This window comes from Vulpes vulpes, chromosome 16 (assembly GCF_048418805.1).
Source record: "Vulpes vulpes isolate BD-2025 chromosome 16, VulVul3, whole genome shotgun sequence".
In the NCBI taxonomy this organism is placed as follows: domain Eukaryota; kingdom Metazoa; phylum Chordata; class Mammalia; order Carnivora; family Canidae; genus Vulpes; species Vulpes vulpes.
This window is the reverse complement of record NC_132795.1, coordinates 59168278-59193667: the sequence shown is the minus strand read 5'-3', so window position 1 is coordinate 59193667 and position 25390 is coordinate 59168278. Positions and strand designations below refer to the sequence as shown.

General features: G+C 46.2%; 2 protein-coding genes across 6 annotated transcripts in view; one reads left to right on the top strand and one right to left on the bottom strand.

The window, feature by feature from the left end:
* The window catches only part of SYN3 (synapsin III), a 454689-nt gene that overhangs the window by 272194 nt on the left and 157105 nt on the right, over positions 1-25390 (bottom strand). The gene's annotated exons all lie outside the window — the stretch shown is intronic.
* Positions 1-25390, top strand: part of TIMP3 (TIMP metallopeptidase inhibitor 3) — a 58106-nt gene that overhangs the window by 25216 nt on the left and 7500 nt on the right. The window contains exon 2 of the mRNA XM_026010945.2: positions 19282-19364. Within this exon, the coding sequence (XP_025866730.1) occupies positions 19282-19364 (83 nt within the window). The remainder of the gene's footprint in view (positions 1-19281; positions 19365-25390) is intronic.

Here is a 25390-nt window from a genome sequence, read left to right as displayed (position 1 = left end):
CAGTGATGGGAAGTAACTTGCCCAAAAGGCTACTTCATGACTTAGTTGTCCATGTGGCTAGAGCCAACAGTTCCCAACTCAGCCAGAGTTCTTGCCTACCCACTGCAGGCTTGCTGGGGCTGGCCCTGGGAAATAGTCTATCACCCTACCATACACAGTTCCTATGGTTCCTTTAACCATACACAGTTCTAGTTTGGCTCATCAGTACACTGGTTTGAGCCTTCCCAGATTCCATACTGGGGCCAGCAGAGGGAAATGGTATTGAGGCAAAAGAGTCCATTGGCCAAGCTGTGGGGAGATAATCACATAAGGAAATTCAGACTCTCCCTATCTTATTAGGGGTCCCTATGATGGGGAAGTGGAGAAAAAAAACAAGTATTTCTGGGGCAAATCAGTCTTTACTTGCCCACCTCCCCAGAAGTAGCCTTAGGGGTGGGATGAGACGACTGGCTTACTGTCTATAGTGAACTCGAACTTGGCACAAGGGACTAGCTGAAACTGGCATGTTTCTACCTGCCAAGTGTATCACTGAAGAAGAGGAAACAGTGATAAAAAAAAGGAACTGCTAAATTCAGCTGGGCACTCCTTAGCAGCGCCAACCACCAATGCTGACTCCAGTCCCAAGCCAGAGAGGCATGAGTTGTGTTGCACATTAAAACTGGTACCCTCTCTAATCTGCACCTTCCTTTCTTGATCACTTCTGGTGGTTCAAAGAATGCCCCTAGCTTACTGTTCCTGGTGGTGCTGAAAGAATAATTGTCCTTTTACCATAATGACTACCAAACAATAGATAGAGTAAGGAAACATGCCCCCTTTGCCCAGCTGGATCCCAACAGGCACTTTCGTTACAGCAGAGATAGAGGGGTAGACAGGAGCCCTTGGCACTTCATTTGTACCCACATGGTGGTTTGCTGTTTGACCTGAGGATTGATGGGTGCTAGATGCTTCATCTAGCCAGCATGCCCACCATAGCAGGGCTGCCCACGTCCTATTTCATGGAAAACAGTCCTTGTTTCCATCATATCCTAATTGCTCTGCATCTGGCCTTCACTCTACCATGGCCTCCCCCCACAGAATGCTGGCTTCTGGCTGTTCCCTCCTCCGGCCAGAACAATGTCGAGCTCTGGCCACTGACCCGGGCTCGAGCAGGCCTGCCAACTCCATGGCTCTCAATCCTCACTTTGCACATCAGGGCTGGCTTCCCACACCCATGGCTTCTCTGCGTGGAAGGTTAGGGACGGTTACCCACACATTCTGACAGACCACTTTGGGCACAACCAACTCCCCTTGTCCCTGGGTAGAAAGGGACCGAGATGTGACCTTGAAAGGCTTAATTATGTATAAGCATTTCTAGCAATGCCTCCTCTCCCTGTCTCTTGCACTACTCTGGGGTGTTCATTCCACTTGGACTGATACCAGCTAATGTCCTTCATTTCAACCTGACCTGAAATTGCAATGTCCTGAACAAGAGTAAGTGGGGCAGCCGACATTTCACAAGAGGGAAGCTGGCAGCCAGGCTGTGAGCTTGCAATGCCCCATATGGGTCCCAGCTAGTACTTTGCATTTTCTTTTCTCTCTTCTTGGGACTGCTTTGTTCTTTCTCTTACCACCCTCTAGCTTCTTCACTGCCTTGGGAAAGGGGGGCTATCATTAAATCATAATTATCACCACTGTCTATTGAGAAGTTACTGTGTGCCCGGCACTCGGCTTAGTTCCTCAGGTTGGATGCCTCACTTCAACCTCACAACAACCTTCTGAGGCAGACCTGATGACATCTCTACTCTCAAGCCTATGAGGAGTTAAATGATTTGCCTGAGTGTCCATAGCTTGTACAAGTTGGAGCTGGGATTCAACTCTAGTTTCTTTGGTGCCCAAGTCCTCACATTTGTGACCACTGCGATGCACATCCCTCTTTCACAGAAAACACAGCTTGCCTGTACCCTGGAACAGAAGACTCTTGGGAAGCCGCCTAGACCCTTCTTATTGGGTCCCCTCAGCACAGATCATGCACAGGCAGATGGGAACAGATATGCAAGTCGAAGGAATTCCCAATGGAAAACACCAGAGGGATCTGCAACCCCCTCCCCCCCACCGCCCCCGCTGCCATAGCTGTGTGTTTGCCCTTCCTAGGCCTGGAATCCCACAGCCATTTCCTGTACCCTGACCTAGAAGGCCAGTCACACAGACCAAAAGTGTATCTGCCTTGCACTTCTCGGTGGCCTCTGCTTCTCCCAATGGATTCTGCAAGGTGTTTCCTGTAGATCTTGCTGACAGTCTTTGCTGGCACGCAGCAAAATCCGTCCAGAACATCACGATCTGCTGGCCTTAGCCTGGACCGAGTTTTGTTTTTGTTTGGCCTTAAAAAAAAAATCTATTTTTCTCCTCAACCAGGGGCATGGTGGCAAGAGGGAGATGAAGGTAAAAATATTGACAGAGTGAAAAATATTGAATATTATTTTTGTTTCAAAGACAGAAACCTCTGGGGCTGGGACGCAGCTTGGTGAGTTCAGGTTGGACTGCAGTTGAAGTTTGGAATCAAGGTGGCAACTTGGCCTTGAAGTACATCCTTAAGGGGCACTGGGGGTCAAACCTGGGTAGAAAAGAGAGCTCTCTCTTCTTTTAAAAACAGCTTTTTCTGAGGACCTCAAGGAGCATTTAAAATAAGCCATCCAGGGATTATGGGGGCAGATGGCACCCTGTCCCACTCTACAGGAAACTGGAGGTGAACTGTCCAGAGCATTGGATGGGCTAGAGAATCAACCTATCTCTTCCATCACTGTCTTAGCTACTTAAACTAAATCATCAGGGTAAGGGTAGCTGAATTTTATCTATATAGCATATCTATATCTTTATCTATATAGCATATCTCCAGGTGGTATGTGTGAGATTATTAGAGCACAGTCCCCATGGAGATGCCATCCTGGAAGCATTTTTATTACCTTGGATTAATATACAGTTGGGGGGATTAAAGACAGAAGACCTCTGCTCAGCAGTCTTTAGAATCCTTCTGTCAGTAGGGATGGGGCCATGCAGAGCAGGAGACACTACCTGGCATTAATGTCAGGATCCATCTGACCCTAGATGGCATTAATGTTTAGTGTTCCCATAATGTATTTTAACCACTGAGATTATCCCAGGTTTGTTTAAATTTGGGGAAAATAAACTCCCTGATGGACTGTCAGCCTAGATAATAGGATGACTGCTGCATAAACAATAGCAGCAAGAACAGGCAGTGACTGATAAAGAAAACAGACTGGTAGCGGATGGACCAGGTTGGCTGACTTAGGGGTCAGTTTCCTACTTGCCACTGTCGCCAGTTCTGGTTAGGGCAAATCATCCACACAGAACAGGTGAAAGAAGATCTTTAAGGCAAGGCCAGAGGAGGCACCTGAAGCATCTTGATTACTTATTTAGGTTTGATGAACTTTTCAGAGATGTGATTCTAGACCCGGAACACAGGGAGGACATGGCATCTAGGATCATTACTGATGAAGAGAAAGTAGAACTCAGGGGACATGTGGGAATTAAAAGGAGGTGCTAAAATAACCTGAGACCTCTAGGTTGTAAGGAACCATAGGATACATCCAGTCCAACTTCTCCCTTATGCAGAATAAAAAAACTAGGGCTCTAAGAGAGTCGCGATTTATCAGAATTACAGCAAATGGATAGAAGAACCAGAAAGATAACCTAGCTTCCAACTGCTAGCCCAGAATTCTTCCTATTACTCAATAGTTTCTATATAATAAGACCCTCCCCCCGCAAAAAAAAAAATCCTTTTAATTCCAAACCCAAATAAGTGCAGTTACTTAGTGGAGTAGGTTATTTATTAAATAATGTCAAAGCTGGGAGGCAGATTCTGTTTTGAAAATGCTAAGGAGTTTTTCATGGATGGTGGTAGAGTCTTAGACTGCATTGCCAGCTGTAAAAGGATCCAGAGTGAGGAAGGTGAATCTCTTTGAACTTTGCACACTGGGCAGCAACCCCTAGGAAATTTTAATTCACCCCCCCCCACACACACACACCAACAGATTAGAGGGATACAGGCCCTGAGTGAGACAGAGATGGAAGGAGACTTGGAATCACATCATAGGTGGGGAAGAGCCATAAAAACTGATGAAAATATTTATTCTGAAGAAAATTTAGGGAATATGACCATGCTGTTCAAATATCTTGTTTTGTGTAAGCCTACAATGTCAACCAGTTGGGGGAAGGCCACAGAGAGGCAGCATAAATAATTTTGGTATGGTCAAAATATGGCTCAACATGGCACCAGCTAGGTGACCTAGCTTATAGATATTTGCATAGTTGCTAGATTAATCCTGCGATGAGACTGTACAGAATTTCAGAGGAGGTTACACTGCATGGTTGTGAAGGTTTCACCCAACCTAGAGCCTCAAGCCTGCAAAGTGTGCCTGTCCCACTGCACTGTAGTCAAACGTGTGCTCTGCAATGGAGGTAGGACCCGGTGGTGAAAAGCAGCAACTTCAGAGTCAGGCTCCCTGGACTGGCATGCTGGCCCCACCACTTCTAGTTACATGATCTTGGAAAGTCACTTACTCTCTACAAGCCTCAGTTTCTCCAAGATGGGGCTAATGACAGACTTACTGTATAAGGTCTTAACGAGGTTCAAATCTGTGTAATGCATTTCGCCCTGAATGTGCATAGTAAGTGCTTAATTGATGAACCTACTGTAATTAACCACAGTCTTATAATTAGCATTACAATTAATGACAACAGTATTTTTATCAGTAGGAAAAGGTGGCACTGCCCCCAGTGACCATTCTGCTTTTTTTGTGGAAGTGTCTGGCCAAACGTGTTCATCTCTGATATTCTCATTTCTTATTCTCTGAGAGCCCTGGCATATCAAGGATAACGTGTTCCTATTGGCTCTGTGTTACTCCAGTCAGGAACATCTATGAGCACTGGTTGGGGGTGTGCTTCAGAGACTATCTTAGCCCACCTTTGAGTGTGAGATTTCCATGGACAGGGTAGGAAGCCCTGACAGCCTTCAGATGTATGGCAGGGGTGGTCAGGGGAGGTCATTTGTGCTGGGGATGCTCTGTGGCATGGGAACTTGCCTGGAGGGCTGCCCAGCATCCAGCAACAGGGCTACCTATGGTCAGGCACATGCAGTGTTATCAGCCCTCTTCAGAGGAGGAGAGATGCGGAAGGCAGCCAGACCCCTACTTTGTTGGGAGACGGGCACTTTAGGTAGTTCACAGAACCAGAAAACATGACTCAGGTATGGTCTGGTGCAGGGTGCCATCCCAGCAGCTGGACAGAGATCCCCATGAGATATGAAAACCACCTTTGAGGTTATCTATGTTAACATTCAGTGGTCTCATTGCGCTCATGGGCAACTCTGTTGGGAAGGAATAAACCTGCACACTAGGGAGTAACTGGGGGGATAGGGAGAAGAGGGGGCTTGGGTTCCAGGTGGTTTCCATCTTCATTATTTTTCATCCTCATAAATGTAATAGTTTCTTTTCTTCAGAATGAAGAAAGTGAGGCTTGAAGAGTTTATGCATCTTGCCCAACTGGAATGAGTCAGTGGACTGGGTTCAGAAGTCCATTATCCAAGATACTCATAAACCTGAGCATGGCCAGTGAAAGGTTATCAGAACTGTACCAAGTGAGGATCTGAGGGGCTGAGGATCCTGGGGACAGAGAAGCAGCATCATTGTCTACAGACCCAGATTGTGAGACAGTCCTGAAAAGTCCCCCATTCAAGATCCTATCACCCGGGGAACTTCACATTTTCTTGGGGTAGAACGAACTAATGAGTATCCTCTGCTTCTTGCCAGCTGGGGTCATCAGGGTCCCTTAGCTATGTTACTTCTCACACTCTAGACTCAGTTTGACTACCATGCCCTTGCTTATTCTATTCCCCTTCTTTTCTTTTCCACATTTAAAACTCAACACATTTCTTCTTGTCCAACTCATAGATGTGGAACTGGCCTTGGACAGTTGTAGCTAGTGGGTAAAGCAGCTGTATAGTAGAGGAAGATGGAGCAGGAGGTTTTCAGGATGCAATGAATAGGTGCCAGGATGGAAAAGATATCCTCCTTCACCCAAAACCCATTTACTGAGCACCTACTATGTTCCAGGCACTGGGTGAGGTATTGGGGATATAATGATGAGCAAAACAAGTCATGATCCCAATTTAGTGTGTAATGCTGGGAAATGAGATATTATTCAAATGAATTTCCAAACAAACTCTCAAACTAAAGAATATGACAATATTTAGCAGGGGTCTTGTTTTAGTCTGATGTTGAGGGAGGGGTCAGGGAAAGCTTCCTCTGAGGGAGTGTCCTTGGAGCTGAAATATGAAGGACGAATAGGAGTTGCCAAATAAAGGGGAGCAGAAGAAGGTCTTAGGCAGAGGTAATGACATGTACAAAGGCCCTGGGCCTTGCACCTGAGCTGTTAGACCAGGGTTGCCAATCAGATGTTCAGTAAAATTGACTTGTCTCCTCCTTGCCACTCTCCTTGGAGCTAAGGCCTGTGCTCCCCACCCCCAAACTATGGGGCTTTAGGCTGGTTACTGGACTTCTCTGTTTTGGGGAGTTAACCCCACCATAAGGTTCTCACCATCTATGGCTTATGCGTTCTCTGATAAATAAGCCTTGAGAATTTTCCTTTATTCTGCATGTCTGATGCATTTGACTGGCTGATTGTTTCAGATTTGTGAAATATCAAGCAGTAGAAAGATGAGCTTTGCTGGCAGGCATTTGTGGATTTAATTTCTTGCTATGTGACCTCTGACACGTTTCTTGTCTATTCTGAGTCTTGTTTTCTTGATCTACCCAATGGAAATAATGTTCTTGCAAGTTAGTTTTAAGGCTTAGCTATAATATTTGTAAGGTGCATCTGTTTTGTTCACTGTTTCCACCACCTGTGTCCACCTGACACAGACCCTGGCCCATAGTAGCCACTCAAGAAATATTTACTAAATGCACAAGAGGCTAAGGCACTATGGACTGCATTCAGAAGGTGTTCGGTGGGTGGTCAGTCTTTTCTCTTTTTTTTTTTTTTTTAAACCATTGACACCATTTCTTGTCACATTGGCAGGCTAAGGCAGGCTGTATGCAACTACCAGGGACAGGCTTTATCATTTTGCTGTTACCCACTTTGACCAAAGAGGGCAGCTGTTAGCAGTCTACTTTTTTCTGTTCCTTAAAACAAAGGTTGGCTTCCTTAAAGGGACTTGTATCTTATCTCCAGCCATCCCTCCACACTTTCAACATTAGCTACCTTTGATAACTATCTTGGGGCTTGAAGATCTATAGTCTGGCCTTGTTTTTCTTCATACCGGTTTCTGCCTGAGTGTCCACTACCTGGGTACTGAGTTGGTTGGAAGGTTCTGAGTCAGCTGGGCAGGGAAGCACCTGCTTTCTATGGGACCCCCCCCCATCCCCGCGCTGTGTCCACCTGGTGTCCACAGTCTTCCTGGCTGAAGTTAGGGAAATTAAAGAGAGACGGGGGAAGACTTGGCTATTTTAAAAGCTACCCAACGGTAAGTTATAAATGTACCACATTCTTTTTGGGGTCTGTGCTAAATAATCCTCAGAGACAGAGAGGAGAGCAGACATTGCTTCTTACTCAAACCACAACAAAGTCTCCCATCCATCCTCACGGCATTTTGAGAACAGATTCACTGTCTGTCTGCAAAGACACATCTGCAGGTCTGCTGTACAAGTGAGGGAGGTCCCTTTGCTTCACAGTTCCTTGGCTTTTCCATTCCTGGACCTATCCTGGAGTCCCTCGACTCTCCTAGCAAACAAAATCCCAATTAGCAGAAAAATAAAATACTATAGACAGCTCCTGAGATGTTGCCAGCCGTTCTGGTCTCACAAAAATGACCTGACCTGAAAGCTCGAAGTTCTGAGAACCATTCGTCAGCACGGTATTTTTCTGGGCACTGCTTCAAAGGGTCCATGGTTGAAGACCAGGCTGCTATTCTGGTGGCCTCTTGTGTGGGATAAAGTTTCCCATGGGCCCCTGGGGAGGGCTGGAGCACTTAGCAGGGGGGTGTGTTCTGAGCACTCCTGACCTATGTGCCTGCATGACAGTGAACAGGTCAGTGCCTTTGAACCAAGTGGGGTAGAGCTTTTTAGAGGTCGGGATGCCTCCTAGGCTCTGGCATATGCTGAGTTGAGCCAGCCAAAACACCCAAGATAAGACCACTGGGAGAGGTTAAAGGGTTTGGGAGGAGGGTGTTGGGGAAGACAGGGATTCCTTAAATCTTAACTTTGAAGATCAGAAACAAAATGTGAAATGGAATGGGACCATTGGTGGGTCTGATGCAAAGTGGGGCAAACAAGGACTGAACTTGTTTTTAGGGGATTCTTGAGGCTCTCCTATCAGCCGACCATTCAGGCACCCATTTGGGCACATGTTGCCCACCTGAGAAATGACATGTGTTGGAGCAAGACCCAGTCTATACAAAGCTGGGCATTCCTGCCTGCCTCTTGGCCTCCACTGTCCCCCGCCCCTTGTCACACACCCTACTTTCTGTCACTCTGATGGGCTAGGCTTTCCAGGTCTGAGGCCTTTGCCTCTGCTCCCTTCTTGAGCTGAAGGCCTTTTCATTCTCTTTCTCTTGGTTGACTCTTGCTGACTTCTCAAATCCTAGCTCAGGCAGTATGTCTCCCCATAACACGCATCCATAGTACCACCAGGGTCTTACCTAAGGAATAAGGACCACTGTAGAAGGGAGATGGTGTTTCTGTGATCTGGGTTTCTAAATGGCTAGTAAGACAACTACCCCAAAGTATTCACTAACCATGACTGGAATGGCTGAGGCTTTTGCTCTGTAAAGGGTGATCAGGAAGGGAATGTCAATACCCCAAAGCACAGAAATTACCTAGCTAGGCTGGGGTGTCCAATACATGCTGCTGTGGCTCCCTAGTATATAACCACTTATTTTTTTGTCTCAGGACAGAAATAAGCTTCTTGAAGGTAGGACCTCATCTACCTGCTGACTGCTGAATCCCCAAGGCAAAGCAGAGGATCCGAGGCATGTAGTCAAACACTTCTGAAATAATAGTGGATGAATGAATTTATTCCAAATACTCATGTTAGAAGGAGGAGAAGATGGGGAAGGAGGAAGATGGAAGGGAAGTAAGGTAGAGGAGGGAGGAGGAAAAAAAAGATGAAGGAGGACCAGAAGGGAAGGAAGGAGGAAGGAAGAAAAGAAGGAGGAAGAGATGGGGAGGAAGGAGGATGGAAGGAAAGGGAGGTGGAGGAGGGAAGAGGAGAAAGGAGAAGGAGGAAGAGAGCAAGGAGACAAGAGGAGGAAGGAGGAAGAGGAGGGAGGAGGACTGAATAAGAAGGTGGTCTCACTGACCTCCTTTCTGAGCCTGAGCCTTGGGTTCTCATCTGTTGGTGGAGTTTGGTTGCTCTACCTCCACAGGCATTTGTTAACTGGGGCCTCTTCTAACAGGACCCCATGACTCACCTCTTTTTAGATATGAATCTTCAGCATTTGGAGATTCCCATTTTAGCTTCTCAGATCACACTTTTTTTTTAAAAAAAGATTTTATTATTTATTCATGAGAGAGAGAGAGAAAGAGAGAGAGAGGCAGAGACACAGGCAGAGGGAGAAGGAGGCCCCACACAGGGAGCCCGATGTGGGACTCGATCCCGGAACCCCAGGATCATGCCCTTGGATCAAAGGCAGGCGCTAAACCACTGAGCCACCCAGGCATCCCTCAGATCACACTTTTACATGCCTCTCTCTCTTCTTTTCTGGATGATCTTTAGGGACTCAGACTCCTGACCCATACTCCAAGAGCCTGAACCTGAAGCCATCTCTGTCTCCTTTTATTATATTACCTTTAATTCCCTCCAGTAGCCTCATTCTTCATTCAACAAACATTTTGGGAAGCCTTGCCATATTCTAGGCACCTTGTCAGGTGCCGGGGTCATAGATACAGGCCTACTGTCTAGTAACTCAGGCTAAGCAGTGCCAAGCAACTGACCATTAAAGTAGAACATTTTTGGGAAGAAAGGAAGCTGAGAAGACAGGAGGGATTTAGTGTGGTCTGGGGTGGGCAGGAGGCTTTCTGGAGGAGGTGGCATTTCAGTTACATGAGTCTCGCAGGGAAACAGATGTGTAGGCAGATGACTGGGGAAAAGTCATTGTCACTGAGACAAGGGGCATCACAGGACAGGTCAGCGTAGTGGGGTGGGGGAAAGCAATAGGGGATGCTAGAGGCTTTGCAGTGGTGGGACTTGAGATGAAGACCGAACCCCAGAGAGCCCTGTATATATCACTGTGCTATTCAAAATAATCCTGTTACATTGCAAAACCAAGGGAGGCTTGGGGGAACTGTGGGTAGGGTTGTTGATCCCATCTATTCCTGAGAGAATGGGGGTGAAGCTATAGGGAAGCATCTCCCTTCCTACTTCTTGTGCTTTGGGGTACTGATATTCCCCTTCTGGCTGCCCTTGGCACAACGAAAGCCTCAACAATTCGAAAGCTTAGTGGATACTTCAGGGTAGTCACCTTACCAACCTTTTAGAAATCCAGATCACAAGAACACCACCTCCCTTCTTTGATGGTCCTCACTCCCCAAGTAAGTCAGCCCTGAATCCAGGAACCTACCAGTACTAGGACTTTTACCCTGTCCTGGGTTAAGTGATCCATACCTTTCTCCCAAACTGGCTGTGGCTACAGGAAGAAATTGAGGGTAGCAGACTTTGAAAATGATTATACTGCAAATGAAAAGTATTAATACCAAGTCAGGACATATGCCTAGGTGGTGACTCTTACATTTTGTCTCTTAATACTTTACAATTGAGATTGCCACTTAAAACATGAAAGCTGGGGTAAGCTATAGACTTTGCTTGTGTTCCTTCGGATAATCTCAAAGTTCCAGACAATTTGACCTCTCTGAGCCTGTGTTCCCTTTGCTTGCCGCTCTGGGCCCCTTCATTTCATACACAGCTGACGTAGGCTGAGGCCCCAGCATGTTTCCTGGACTGCTCAAGCAGAAACCCACACTGCTCGCAAGGTGAGAGCTAGAAGCTCACAAAGGCCCCTCCTCCTCCTTTGCCAGGAGGCCCAGGACAGGGCATCCCCGGGACAGCCTTGCCCCGAGGACCCTAGAACACAAGGCAGGCCCTGAGAAAAGAGGCTCTGTGCAGAGAGGTTTTAATATCCTCCCGCTTTTAATAGCTTTCTCTGAGATGGAAACTTGGGTTGAAATGATTTGCAGCTCTCCAGATTTTTCTGAGTGTGTGTGTGTATTTGGGTTTATTTTTAGCCACAGGGGTTCATTCCGTGCCAAAAAAACCTGCTTAAATAAAACCAAGATTAATATTTTTACTTAACGGAAAGAGTTAGTCAGGACAGGCTTTGAACTGGAGACTCCCTATCTTGATTGGGAGTGCATCTCCATGTCTGGTCGTGGCTTTGACAGCAACAAAAAAGGCCTTTGAAACTGACAAGGAGAAGTGCCCTCAGGGGATCAGGGTAGGACTCTGGGAGAGCCTATGGTGAGACTTCTCCAAGGGGCATTCTTCCTCACTGGCTGCCCCTCCCTGCACCTCTCCTGTTCTCCAGGGCCATCCTCCTGGAAAGGCGGGAAGTCAGTCCTGGCTCTGCTCAGAGTCTGGCTGAGATTCCGCCTCCCTCCCAGCTCCTTCCTTAGACCCTCCCCACCCGATCTGGTCCAGGCTTCTGCTTCCTCTGGATTCAGATAAAGCGAACTGAATCTTTTCTCTGGGATGCACTTAGGCCTAGATCCGCTGTCGTCTCTGGGGAGCTCCAGATGCCCCTCCCCTTGGTCAGGCCTCACCCCTCTTTGTGCCCTGCCCTCTCTTTGTTCTTACTCAGACTGCTGTGTTTGCTATATTTGAATATCATTTACCTATTTCCTGGCCGGTCTTTTAAAACCCAGCCCCTGAATTCCTCAGGGCCTCATTTATCTCCTTGTCCCCATGAGCCTAGCACAGTACTTTGTAAATGATTCTTGAACAGATGTTTATCTGGCCCTATGAACTGAGACCTGCTATTATCCCCTTCTGATGGAATATGGCTCAGAAACTCTGGTCATAGGCCAGAGCTTACCCAGGGGAGTTATTTATCTTTTTTTTTTTTTTTTAATCACCCTCCATGTGGCCCTTTTAACTTCATGAATTCAGCATATACATAGTAGGGACTTGCTAGGTGCCAGGCTTTCCTCTGGGTGCTCAGGCAACAGTAGTTAGTAAAATAAAGAACAGCACATGGATAGAGACTATGTCATGGTGGTCAGGGCTATGGAGCACAGGAACACTGGCCAAGGGCTACAGGGAAGGCATGAAGGAAGGGATGGGGGATGGTGGAGGCCCCTGGCCAGGTGATATTCAAAGTTGATGAGGGAGGGAACCATGTGGCTACTGAAGTGAAGAGTGTTCTAGCAGGGGATCTACAAGGGCAAAGGCCCTGACATGGTATTTGGGGTGGTGAACAAGGAGTAGGGGAATGGGGCTATTTCCAAAATGAGGAAGGTAACTGGACCAGGGCTGAGGGAGGGGCATTTCAGGAGCTCGGTTTTGGATGGGTTGAGTTGGAGATGTCTTATTAGGCCTCCAAGTATAAACATACACTAAATGTCGACTCACATTGTGGGGGTTCTGGGTTGGAGGTTACAAAGATGAGAGCTACCAGTTGTATGGATGGTATGAAGCCACAAGCTGGGTGTAAGTAAGAGTTGGACGAAGAACCCACCACTGCCTGGATTGAGCACCGTGGAGGTCAAAAGTGATCTTGATGAGAGCTGTTTGGAGGAGTGAAAGAAGGAGCTTAGGTCATGGAAAGAAGCTTTTGAGGTTGGTAATCATCACCCCAATTTATAAGCTGGGATGGGAAGTGACTTGCCCAGTGTTACACAGTGACAGGGCAGTGACTGCATCCAGGCCTATGCACTCCATGCCTGTTTTTTTTTTTTTTTTTTTTCCATGCCTGTTTATTCCAGTGTTTCACAGCCACTTCTCCAGGGGCTTTCTTGATCTGACTTTTTAACCTCCGGGTCTTTGTAGAGAGGCTTTTTGGGGTTTGGGGTTGTGGTGATAAATGGGCTGGAAACCAGAAAGATCCAGTTAGGGCAGGCCTTCAGGTCTCTGCCACCCACCCTTAATTCCTAAGGCCTTTTCCTCAAAGATGGACATCATCAAAGTGTCCCCAAAGAGGCAGCAGAAAATTGTGAAGAACTCTGGAAAGGGTCACTGGAGGTGGATAAGATACCAAAGATCCTCAGGGGATGAGGAAATGCTGAATTGGGTCTCTTGCTGTCTTCCTCTGATTAGCACATTTAAGAACCTACAAAGAATCACCATCAGCAACATAATAGTATATCATCTGTTTAGCTTCAGGGTTACAAAGTGCCTTTTTACATATACATTGTTTCATCTAATTAATCAGCCTAATTAACCTCAGACTCATAGTGTTGTGAGAAACCTCAGGGATTGTCAGGTTTTTGTGGTTTCTAAGTTATTTTATTTTCTTCCTTAAAAGCCTTGGTGGGGAGCACAGTATGCTAAACAGATGATATTCCATTCTATTGCTAATGGTGATTACTTGCAGATTCTTAGGGCATGTGTGTGTGAGTGACTGGGACAGAGTTGTGGGGTGGTCAAAGGGATGGGGGTCACTGGAGGCTTATCAGGGGGGCCTTCCTCCTAGGGACCAATACACTTCTCAGATCCTTAGCAGAGCTGACAGTGGGGTTGGGGAGGTACAGAAAATTATGAAATGTTTTGCAATCAGTATGGATCCCATGAAAAGGCCTCAGGCAGTCTACTTTCCTGGGGGACCCACCAATTTTTTGTTTTGCTGGGATGCAAAACCACCCTCAGGGTACCTGATCTTCTTTTTCATTGTTGGAAAACTGGGACAGTAATAGCCATCTCACAGAGTTATCATGAGAACAGAGCAGGATGGCATGCAAGCACCTGTGGGCACAGGGGAGGGGCTAATCGGTGTGTTCTAGTCCTTCCCTCTCCTCTGGACTTACTGATGTGATGTAATGAAATGCAGGGAGCTGATGGTTAATGAATGGGTGGGCAGCTGGAGGAGCAAGGGAGCCTGGCTCTGCCCTCTTTGGATTGACTAAAATGCAGGATTCTCCATGGGGCACAGGACCAGGGAATTGCCTAACGGGGTGAGCCAGATGGGCTGTGGGCCTGCCTTGCTGTGGGTCCCTTGCTTATTGTCTTTGTCATGAGCTCTCAGCCCCAGGGCGGCCCATGTGGATGGCAACCAGGACATAAACATAAGTGAGTATCAGGTACTTCCCAACTGCTCTTTATTTCCTAGTCCAAATCCAGGAAGACAGGTGAGCCCACAGTCTGGGCCTTTCTGCTTACCTAGATCCTGCTTGCTAGGATCCCATCAGAAGAACATTCCCCTTCCTCAGGTTGACACTAACAGTAACTTCTGCTTTTGCAGAAATTCATTCTACCTGCTAGCTACATGTGCCTTACCTAGCCTCACTGTCCTCCTAAAAACCATACCTCAAGTCAGCAAAATCATTCTACAGGGCCTTCAGAGAGACAGGAATGGGACAGAGTGTGTATGGTGGGGCATGTGTGTGGTACTGAAAGTATGTCACTCACTAGATGGCTGCATCAGCTCCTCTACCCTGGGGAGGATCTGTAGTGCTCTCAACAGGACCCTAAGATGTAAGACGGGCAGAATCCATGTCTAAGTTGATATACATTAATTCAGTTAAGGTTTTGATCCAAAACCCAGCCAAACTTTGCCTTCCAACCTGCTAGCTGGAAAGTCTGACTATCAGATCTGGGCAGAAAGGTCTGGGTGTGATTGAAGGTGGTTGCATGGGAGGTGGGAGGAGAGGGTGAGAGTCAGGGACTTTCTCATGGGCTCTTGTCCCCATTTGAATATGCTGATGAGTCGCGGATGTGCAATTTCTGGACACAGCAGTAAGCTGCACTGGAAACTGAGTCTTGTTTGCCACTGGAATTATTTTTTGTTCAAAACTTGTGCTGCTTGTGTTCTACATTGCTATGGATGGAGGTGGGGTCCAGCAGCATACAATTATATTTCTGGAAGGGATGTGCCTTGTTTCTCGTGTTTTTGTAAACTCTTAGTAGCTCTCCCCACAGAAATTATTTAAAGAAAGAAAATTATTAATTGGATCCTCAGGTATATGATATATTTAAGAGGACCCTACACATATTTACAGATCTATGTGCCAATTACATAAGCACACATAGCCTGGTCAGTTTCTCCTTACAGACTTTTAAGTTAAAATACTCTACTCTGTTTTCCTCCGATCTCCATACCCCTGGAAGCCCAGGTTCCTTTCCCAGGAGCATAAGAGTCTCCAAGACTGAGATTCAGGCTGTCCACCATTGCCCCTTTCTCTGACTTGTGCTTTCATACCTTGGAGATTAGCTCTCTAGCCATGAACTTTTAAACTTTGTCTTCCCATTAGACTGCTCTGTGGAGGCAGGAAATGGAACTTCTATTTCTCGTCATCACCCCCACCAGCACACCAACCCAGCTCACACCCATGTTGGTTTAGCTGCTGGGGGACACTGAGTAGACAGTATGGGGCCATGTTCCATCGTGAAGGAGAATAAAGAAAACCTTTGTTAGCCCAGCCCATCTGTAAAGTTGGCTTCTAGCCACTCCACCAAGGTGGCGGGAACAGACCACATGCTGCCAGTCTAAGTTTGGAAACTGTCTTCTGTTGTTGTTGGAGAACCATGACCTTCCTTACCTCCCCTGCCCACTGTGGCCCCCCAGGCCAGCAAATGCCTCAGGAGCACCCTTATTGCCAAATAAGAAAGTACAAAATAGCACACAGTTGCATTGCAGAGGAGAAACCGAAGCAAATAAAGACATACTAATTCACAGACCTAATGGGCAGATTTGAGGTTGGTTGGTGTTTTGACTCTGGAAGGACGTTGTGAATCTCTTTGAGAGAGCAGAATGTTACTTAATTTTAGTTCGGTTTAATTCAGTTTAGTTTTTATAAAGAAAACACTAGTGTGGCCTCTTTGCTAGGCCTTCTCCACCAGCCTTTCTGGACTATAGCCATGTGATCGAGTTTGGTCCTGGTAGGCTGCTCTTGGGTTACATCTGGGTGATGAGATAGGACAGGTCCCTATTTTAAGTCTGGTGAGTGCTCCAGACTTAAAAACACCTCTATGTTTGTTCTGACCAGTTTATGTGTGCTCCCTCCCTAAAATTTTACATGGCCAGATATTTTTGAGGAGCTTGCCTCTCTTCCCATCCTAGAGAGAACTCCTAGGCCTTAGCTTATGGTGTATGTTAGAAACTAAAGATGCTCAGATAGACGAGTAACAACAGAAGTCACAGTGGTGGTGGTCCTCTAACAGGGGTAACAGCAAACACAGCGTTTTCAGTGCCTGAATGTAACCCTCACAGCATGAGGATAATGAGGAATTGCTCTAGGTTAGGAAGGGCATAATAACCTCCCTAAGGTCATGTGGCACTGCTGCTGGGATTCGAACCCAGGCAGTCAGGCTCCAGAGCCCTGGCTCTTCAATGCTCTGCTCTGTTGCTGCTCCACTAGAATTAGGGACATCACTTGTAAGCCACGTGATGGGCACTGGACCAAGACAATCAGAAAGATTTAGGAGAAAGGAGGTCGGGGACACAGGGGCTTGCCTGAGGCCATAGTAATGGTGGAACTGAAACTCAAATGTGGCTTCCTGACTACAGAAACTTGCTCCTTTTTCATTGAACTATTCTCAGATGAAAAGGTTCCAAGCTCAGGCCATTTCAGGGTAAGGAAGGAATTGGCTCACTGTGTATGCAGAAGCTTCCAGAAGTACCTAGTACCTAGTATTATGGGACAGGTCTGCTTATGACATGTTATATTTAAAAGAAGTCCAGCCATTTTTGAGCCAGGAAAGGGTAGAAGTTGCTATTTTAAAAATTGCTTTTGCTATTTCTTCCCCTCTAAGGCAGAGACTCAACTTGCTAGTTTACCTTCTGTGTTAATGAAGCAGCGGAGGATGGAGCCAAATCAATTCAGGAAGAATCAATAGTAAAGTCCTGGCAGATATGCTCTCTGCCCAACAGTTAAGCTGTTACAACCTGACTGTGGGAGTTACTGTAGAGGAAATAGTCCCTGGGCCTCTGGGAGCCTGGCTCCCTGCCGAGGATGCTGCTACAAAGTTAGACACAGAAGTGGAGGCAGAATCTTGAGGGAGCTTGGCCTGGAATTTTGCCAACCTCTCGTTTTTACAGCAGACTTGGAAACAGCCACTCACCTCCTCCCAATCTGAGCTGCCTCGGCTAAATTACTAACTTCGCCAATGGGCTCTGTGTTTTAGCCTCCCTGGCAAGAAGGTCTGGAGGGGCTGTTGATTCATCTGGGTCTTGACTTCATGTCTGACTGGAAGAGTAGAATCCAAACTTGTTTGGGGAGGAACAGGACAGAATCCAGTTGGGATGGCAGGATTCGTTCCTAAAAAAGGTTTTTTTGTTTTGTTTTGTTTTGTTCAAATTAAGATATTAGAGTCACTTAATTGAGAAACATAGAAATTGGGAAGGATAACAGAACTACCAGAATGGGTGGGCAGGGGTGTGTGTGTGTGTGTGTGTGTGTGTGTGTGTAAGTGAAGGGTATTCTGTTTAACAGGCATTTACTGGGTACCTACTCTTTTTGAGGGCTTAGTGCAACTGGAGGTAAGAAAAGGGTGACAGGATCTTAGAGCTGGAAGAGTTCAATTTGTGACTCAAAGTATGGTTGCTATACATGCAAAATCCATTCCATTCTGGGCCAAGTCCTAGCATGAGAGCTTCCAGAACCCCTTGATGGAGACACTCTTACTCTATGGCAGCCCCTTCCCTTGTGTTGCCAGTTTTAGTTATTAAATGACTTTTTTTTTGGTTGAGCCAATGAACACAACTTCTCTTCAATTTCTGAATTGTCTTAAGATCTGTCCATTACTTCTCCATGTGCAAGTTCTATAAATATCTGAAGACAGCTACTGGGTGCTTCTCCTTCCTATAAAATATAAAAAGAATGCACAGCCTCTTATAAACTAAAGTAAATATTTCCCTTCTCTGTGTTTTCACTGCATGTAATAAATGCCTGTCTTCCAGCCTTCCTCACATTGGATCTAATTATTTTCCTGTTCATAGTCAATTAATATTTACCGAGCAACTCCTTTCTGCCAGACGTTGGTACTAAGAAATTTCATAAGATCTTTTGTTTAATCCTCTTCCAATTCTTTGATGTAGGTAGACTTACACCCTCTTTACAGAGGAGAAAATTGAGGCTCAGAAGAGGAAGTGGCATCACTTCTTTGTCAGTTTCCTTGTCTGTATAATATGGATGTTAATACTGCCCTTGTAAGTGGACTTGAGGAGTGAATAAATGAAATGTACTACTGTACACAGCATGTGATAAATGGGAGCTACTTTAATGGCAGCAGTTCTTCCAGGATCAGCCCATTCCACTTTTGATGATGATAATGATAGTAATAATGTTTATGTAACATATTCCACATTGGAGACATGGTGGTGTTTCACCTGCATTATCTTACCTAATCCTTCCAATTTAGGAGATTGGTACCACCATTATCCTGGCTTTACAGAAGAGGAAATTGGAGACCAGAAACAAAGTTCCAAAATAGCCATAGAGTAGAGTTGGGGTTAGAACGGTTGACTCCTGAGCCCCTATTCCCAACTGTTCCCTCCTCTATCACATCCTAATTGAGCTATGCTTTACTGCATTCCCTGCCATCTAAGTGCTGGGTACCAAGGGCCCCATCAGAATGCTGAGCAGCCATGGGGAATGGCTGGGATGCACTGCAACCCTGCAGGCATGTCAGGACCTGGGCATGCAAAGGAAGAGCCCCTAAATGCGGCAGCATTTAGGAAGAGGTCCTGGTAGAAAGAACATAGGTCTGGGAAACCATGCAACTGTCAGATGGACAATGGGGGGATGGCAAGAGGCTCTAACAAGAGAAGTAGATTTTGGATTATGGTGAAACCAGAGATTCAAGAAACTCCTCCAGGGGTGAGTACAGCCTAGGAATTTCCAGAGTCGGCAATTGTGAATATTTGGGATAATTAAGTTGAATGATGACTGCTTTCCTTCTTTCCTCCATTCCTCTCCCAACCCCTGGGTCTCTCATCTGAATTCTTGCTTTTATAAACACAATCGTCTATTCAAGTTGGCCCAGAGGTAAGAAAGCAATTCCAGGCACCCAACCTGAGATGTGGTCTCTGATGTGGTTCAAGCCTCCCTAATCTCCTTCTTGTCTGTATCTTGCCTTTTTCTGCAGTGATCCGGGCCAAGGTGGTAGGGAAGAAGCTGGTGAAGGAGGGGCCCTTTGGCACGCTGGTCTACACCATCAAGCAGATGAAGGTGAGTGACATAAGCCCGCTCTAGGAGAGCTCTTGGGTTTTTTGCCAGTAAAGTCCTAGCCAGAGGAGGCAAGGTGGGTGTGCATAGCCCTTCCCCACTGCTGGAGAGAACATTGCTGAGGCAGAAGAAAGGGATGCCAGGTAGTGAGGGGAAGGTGGCTGCTTCACCCTAAAGCCAGTGCAGGTGGAGTCCCTTAGAAACCATTGAAAAGAGGCTTGACTCTGGAACCAGAGGGCAGACAGCCTTGTTCCCTGGTAATTGTGAGACCTTGGCCAAGTCACCACCTCTCTCTGGGTGTCAGTCTATCCATCTGCAAAATGAGAGGATGGGATGAGTTTGTCTTACAGGCTCTTCTGAGCTCAATAGTGCCTACTGGTCTTACGCAGTTGCTGAGGTTACAATTTACATTTAATTCCTTGAATCCTTACACTGAACTTTGGCTGACCACAGGAACCTTATCCCGGAGGGAGTAGGAACTGCACCCTCTTTCCCTGTCTTTCCCAGATCTTGCATCCCATCTGGTTAGCACCATTTACTAAGCACATTTGTATAACTGAACATATTCCTGAGCATATTAACTTTCTGAAGCCCACTAAGGAAGTCCATCTTAACAAAAAGAACCTCAGATGTAAAACCTGCATAACCTGTTTCCTTGCCTCAGCTCCACTCCCAAATAGCCTGCTTACCTTGGGATCCCCCCTTGCTGGGCCTCAGTTCTATCACCTGTAACAGTATGGGGTTGAGCTTGGTGCCCCTAAAAGCCCTTCTAGCTCAGGCATTTCAGGATTCTAAGTGCCCTGGGACATGTGTGGTGTTTCTTCTAAGCAAGAGCTACTCTGGGTGCTGGAAAGGAGTATTTGCACTCACTCACTCTGAATAGCTCAGCAGCTGGTCCATCATTCCACCTTGGCAAAAAACAGCACTTAATGCCAGGAGCCATAGAGGCCAAGAGAAAGATGGGGTTCCTACGTTAAGGAAGTACAATTAGGCCAGGAGAGAAGACGTAAGACACATAAGACACATATGTGTGACTAACTATAAGTTTAAAATGGGGTGTGCTCAGGTCTAAGTGGACTGCCAGCCCTTTTACTTACTGCCCACATTTGCATCCCCAGAAACTAGAACAGGACCTGGCACACAAAAGAGACTTGGTGGATGTTTCTCCACCTAAGGGAGAAATGGAGAGTGAGACCCTACTGGCCAGAAAACTCCCCAAAGGAGACAAGCCTTGACACCCAGGTGGAACTCAATGCGGGTGGGGAGAGCCCATAGGTGGTACCTGACCATCCTGGAGGCAGACATCCAGGCCTCATTATTCCTGCATCCTGAGGCCTGAGGTTTGATGTACTATATCTGTGGAACCTGTTGCTTCGGATTCAACTTTGGAAATATCCACAGCCTTCTGGTTATGTAATGTCCAGAGTCAGCCCTGGCTAGGTGCCCTTGGCTGCCCAAGCCTGGTCATGGGACCAGCTTATGTCTTCAGATGGCCATGGGGAGAGAAGAGTGTGGAGCAGGGAGTCAACAAGATCAACAACAACCAAAGAAACCCCCATCGTACAGCCCCCAGTAGCTAGTGAACAAATGCCAAAGCATGTTAGATAAAACAAAGGTTCAGGCAACACTCCCCTCCTGCTCTGGAACAATCCATCACATTATGGACACTATGTGGCCAACAGATCTGAGACAAGAGCTAGGAGGCAGTAGTTCCTAAGCTTGCTTAGTTTCCCTACTTCCTTCAGGGCCTGGACACCAGGATGATCAGATGCCCTTCCTGTGGGCAGAATGTCCTGTTCCCCCCCTCACTGGTGTCAGGCCAGCTGCTGGGGGGTGTTTAGAGGCCAAATTGCATTTGTTCACCCATCAGCTTCAGAGCACACACACCCACTCTGAGGCTGGTGGCATCACACTGTCCATCCATTATTCTTCACCCAGGCTCATAGAACCAGGGTGCTGGGAGCTGGAAAGTAAAATTCCTTGTTTTACTTCTGACACAGGCTCACAGGGGAAATGACTTGATCAGTCATGCATTTAATTAAAGACAGATCTGGTTCCCAAGCTAAGGTGTTGGGATTCCTTCCCAATCCTCTGTGTTCTTTACATGGCTCACCAAATCTCCCTGCCGTCTCACTATGATCATCAATCACTATGTAATGCCTTTTTATTAACTCTGCCCTTCCTACCATCCCAATATTAGATAACTTGTAGAAGGGTCATTGCCCTTCTGTCCTGAGAGACCACTGAATTCTGCTAGTCTCCAGGGAGCAGTCTACTAATCAGGCATGGGGTATAGGAATGGGAGTAGTCCATCCAACCTCCCTCCCTCTTTTCCTCCCTCCTTCCTTCTCACTCTCGCTGTGATCAGCACTGTGCTTCAAGCTGGGGATACCAAGATAATATTTGTCATAATGAATATAAGACTCTATTCAAGTGACATGTACTGGGCATTTACTGTGTATCAGGTATTCTGCTAAACCTTTGCACAGATCAGTCCTGATAACAATCCTATGAAGTAGATGCACATTATCCTCTATTTTATAGGTGAAGCAGCTGAGACTTAGAAAGGTTATGTAACAGTCAAGTTCATAGGACTAGAAAGTGGCAGACACTAGGGAAGCTATAGAGCCTTTGCCAACAGGGAGATTACAGAGCAGTGGAGCAGCAGGCTGATTCATCATTCCTGTGCACTTGGGGGCCTACCCCACCCCATTTGTATATAGTTCCCCCGGGGAACAAAAAGAGGTTAGCTTGGGTCTGCCCGTTTGTCATCCAGCAGTGTAGCTCTTGACTTGCAACATCCTGCAAAGGGTGTATTGAAAACTCTTTGTAGGAGGGAAGGAGGAGAGGCCAGAGGCGAGCCTGCATGAATTTTGGCACTGGTCCCTAGGTGGCTTTGTTCTGGTGGATTAGAGAGTCTACCCAAGAGAGTCAGATGGGGTGAGCAAGGGCTCCCTTAGAACAGGACTAAAGGAGCTTGGAGAACGTGAGAATTTGAGCCACCCTGTCTGACCTCTCTCTTCTATCTCAGAGTTCCCACCTCCTCCCCCTTGAACTTCTCACCTGGAGTAAAGGTGGGCAGCCCCAATCCCATATGCTAATTCCAGAACCTCTGGTCAATGTCATAGCCCTGTCTTGAGTGGGCAGAGACCCATAGGTGTGTGTGTGGGGTAGTGTTTGAATGTTAGGGGAACTTATTACAAACCCATACTTGGCGATTAGCTGGAGCAGAGGCACTGGGCTATAGTGCAAAGGAAGAAGTTGCCAGAATTGATTACTTTAATCTATCAGGACCTTATCTCCTATCAGGACCATGAGAAAGCAGTCTGCTTTGCCAGGAGCTGCAGTTTGTGCAGTGGAGATATGCTCCCAGGCTGGCGCAGTAGGGGACAACACGTGGGGAACATTATGTCCTAGATGGTCCTGGAGGGGTGGGGGTCCCAAGGGGAGGCCCACTGGTCATGTGCTTTGCATGTCCTGACTCTGGGCAAGACAGATTTGCTGGGCAATTGGAATGTTTGGTCCCTGGGGACTTCCTTCCTTTAGTGTTTTATCTAATCAAATGAGCACTATTGCAAGGTCTTGCCTTTGAAGCTCCAGCTGGAAGCTTCTCCAGCCCACAGGGAGCCATTCTCCTCCTTCTTGATGCCTGTAACTCTTTCTGGCCTGGGTCTCTCAGCTAGCCCTCAACAGAGACTGCCTGCATTCTCACGTGCTTGGCCGCCCTGCTAGACGGCCTATTCTTTAAGAAAAAGACTTCTCTCTTATAGAGAAAGAAAGACTTTGATAGCACACTTGGTATCTCAGTCAAGTATCTAATGTCTCTGAAACTCGGTTGCTTGGTCTGCATATGAGAATAAGTTGTGGGTTTAAAGGAGTTCATGATGTAAAGGAGCATTCAGGACAGTGCTCATCTCTGGTAGGCATGCCAGAAATACTTGACATAATGGTGATTATTTTGTGCTGTCAAAGTAAAGACCAGCCATTCTATAAGAAATATTCAAAGCCCCCAGATTCAGAAACTTCTTTCTTACATTATTTGTCCCTTCACCTCAAGGGAAGCTAACTTCTTCAAACTTTTGTGTACATACTACCAAGAGGGAAGGCCCAGAGGCTTATAGAATCCAATAAGGTATGTGTCTAGAAATGATAGAACATTACTCAGCCTTAAAAAAAGGACAGCTTATCATTTGTGACAACATGGATGAACCTGGAGGACCTTATGCTAAGGGAAATAAGCCAGACACAGAAAGACAGATACAGCATAAGCTCACTTTTATGTAGAATCTAAAAAAGTGGAACTCACAGTTGAACTTCTTATGGAAGCAGAGTGGTGGTCACTAGGGGCTGGGAGGTGATGGAAATGGGGATATGTTGGTCAAAAGGTAAAAAGTTCCATTTCTACAGAACTAAGATAAGTAAGGTCTGGACACCTAATGCACAGCATGGTGTGCATTATTATAGTTAATAATCCCCTAATAAATCCTAGAAATTTGCTAAGAGAATCTCACACACACAAAAGGTAACTCTGTGTGTGAATTATCTTGATTGTGGTGACCATTTCACAACATATACAGACATTAAAACATCACATTACATCCTAAATATATGCATTTTTATTTGTCAATCATACCTCAATAAAGCTGGAAAAAGAGAGAAAGAGAGAACACAACCTGCTTAGTCTTAAGTTCCAAATCAGCTTTAAACTCCTGCATTAAGAGATAAGGTTGGGCAAAGAGACATAGAAAGCAGAGGACCAAACCTTTTCCTTTGCCAATATGAATTTCGGTAGAGCTAGTTTTAAGACAATTTTTGCCGAATGTTGTGCACCAAGTACTATTCTAAGTCATTTATTTCTCAGAAACACTTTATGAAGTAAATACTTTGTCCCATTTTATGGGTAAAGAAACTGAGACTCAAGGAGGTTAAGTAGCTTTCCAAGTGGCTAATACGTGGCAGACAACGTTCAGATTGGCTGTCTGTCTCCAGAACCTGAGTTTACCATTAATCCTCCAGTGCTTTAACTGGATTAGATTACCTTTAATGTTTTTTCCAATTCTCAGATTCTATGATTCTCTGATGTCGTCAGCACATTACAAACCAATCACAACCCTCCTAAATTTGTCAAACCAATTCTCAGTCTCTATGAATATAGACCTAATGATACTTTCAGGGTCAATATTTAGGTCAAGATGGGATTATTATAAAGAAAAGATAACAAAATGAGTACAATCTGCTTTACCATATTGTTAAGCTCAGAACTGACCCTAAAAGACAGCACTGTGCTTGTCAGACCTAATTGTTCACAGTGCATTAAAGTTTTGATTCTGCATCCAAGTGCTATAAGCCATGTTGAAATCAAAATTCCTCCTAATTCAAAAGGAGTGAGAACTCAACTGAGCAGCTGAAGTCACTGGACCTTACACAGGGCCTTAATCCTCACTCATGAAGCAGGGAGGACATGAAGGGGAAAGACTGACAAGGATGTACTGAGGCTCTAACGACCTAGGTCCAAAGGACCTAGCGTGAGGACCGAGTTGAAGCATTTGCCAGGAACTCAAGGAAGAGCCATTCCAGAGGAGATGCTGCTGGGCACAGGAGAGAGTGTAAGGAATGTTCTTTGAAGGCCCACTTAATGGCATGCACACAGCAGTGCTCTTAAGCATGGTTCCTGTTAAAGCCAGAGAGGCACCATCCATCACTGAGGAAGTGGGGAGTATGTACGATCTGACCCGCCCCTGATCCCCTACAGCATAATTGAAAACTGAGCGTGGACAGCAGTTCTCACAGTGCTTGGCTGCATTTCCTCATTCAGCTGGTGAGCCTCTCAAGAGAAGAGGGTTAAAAGAGAGGCCAGGTAAATTAAAACCATCTGCACTGATGGTTGCACACAATTAGAACAGTGTTCCCCTTAAAAAGGCAGAGGCTCCCAAACTCTGTGGGTCCAGCAGACCCTCTATGATGGTGGAGGTCCCTGTGGACCACCTACCCCCACCAGCCAGTCCCCACTTGAAAGAAAATAAGGAGAA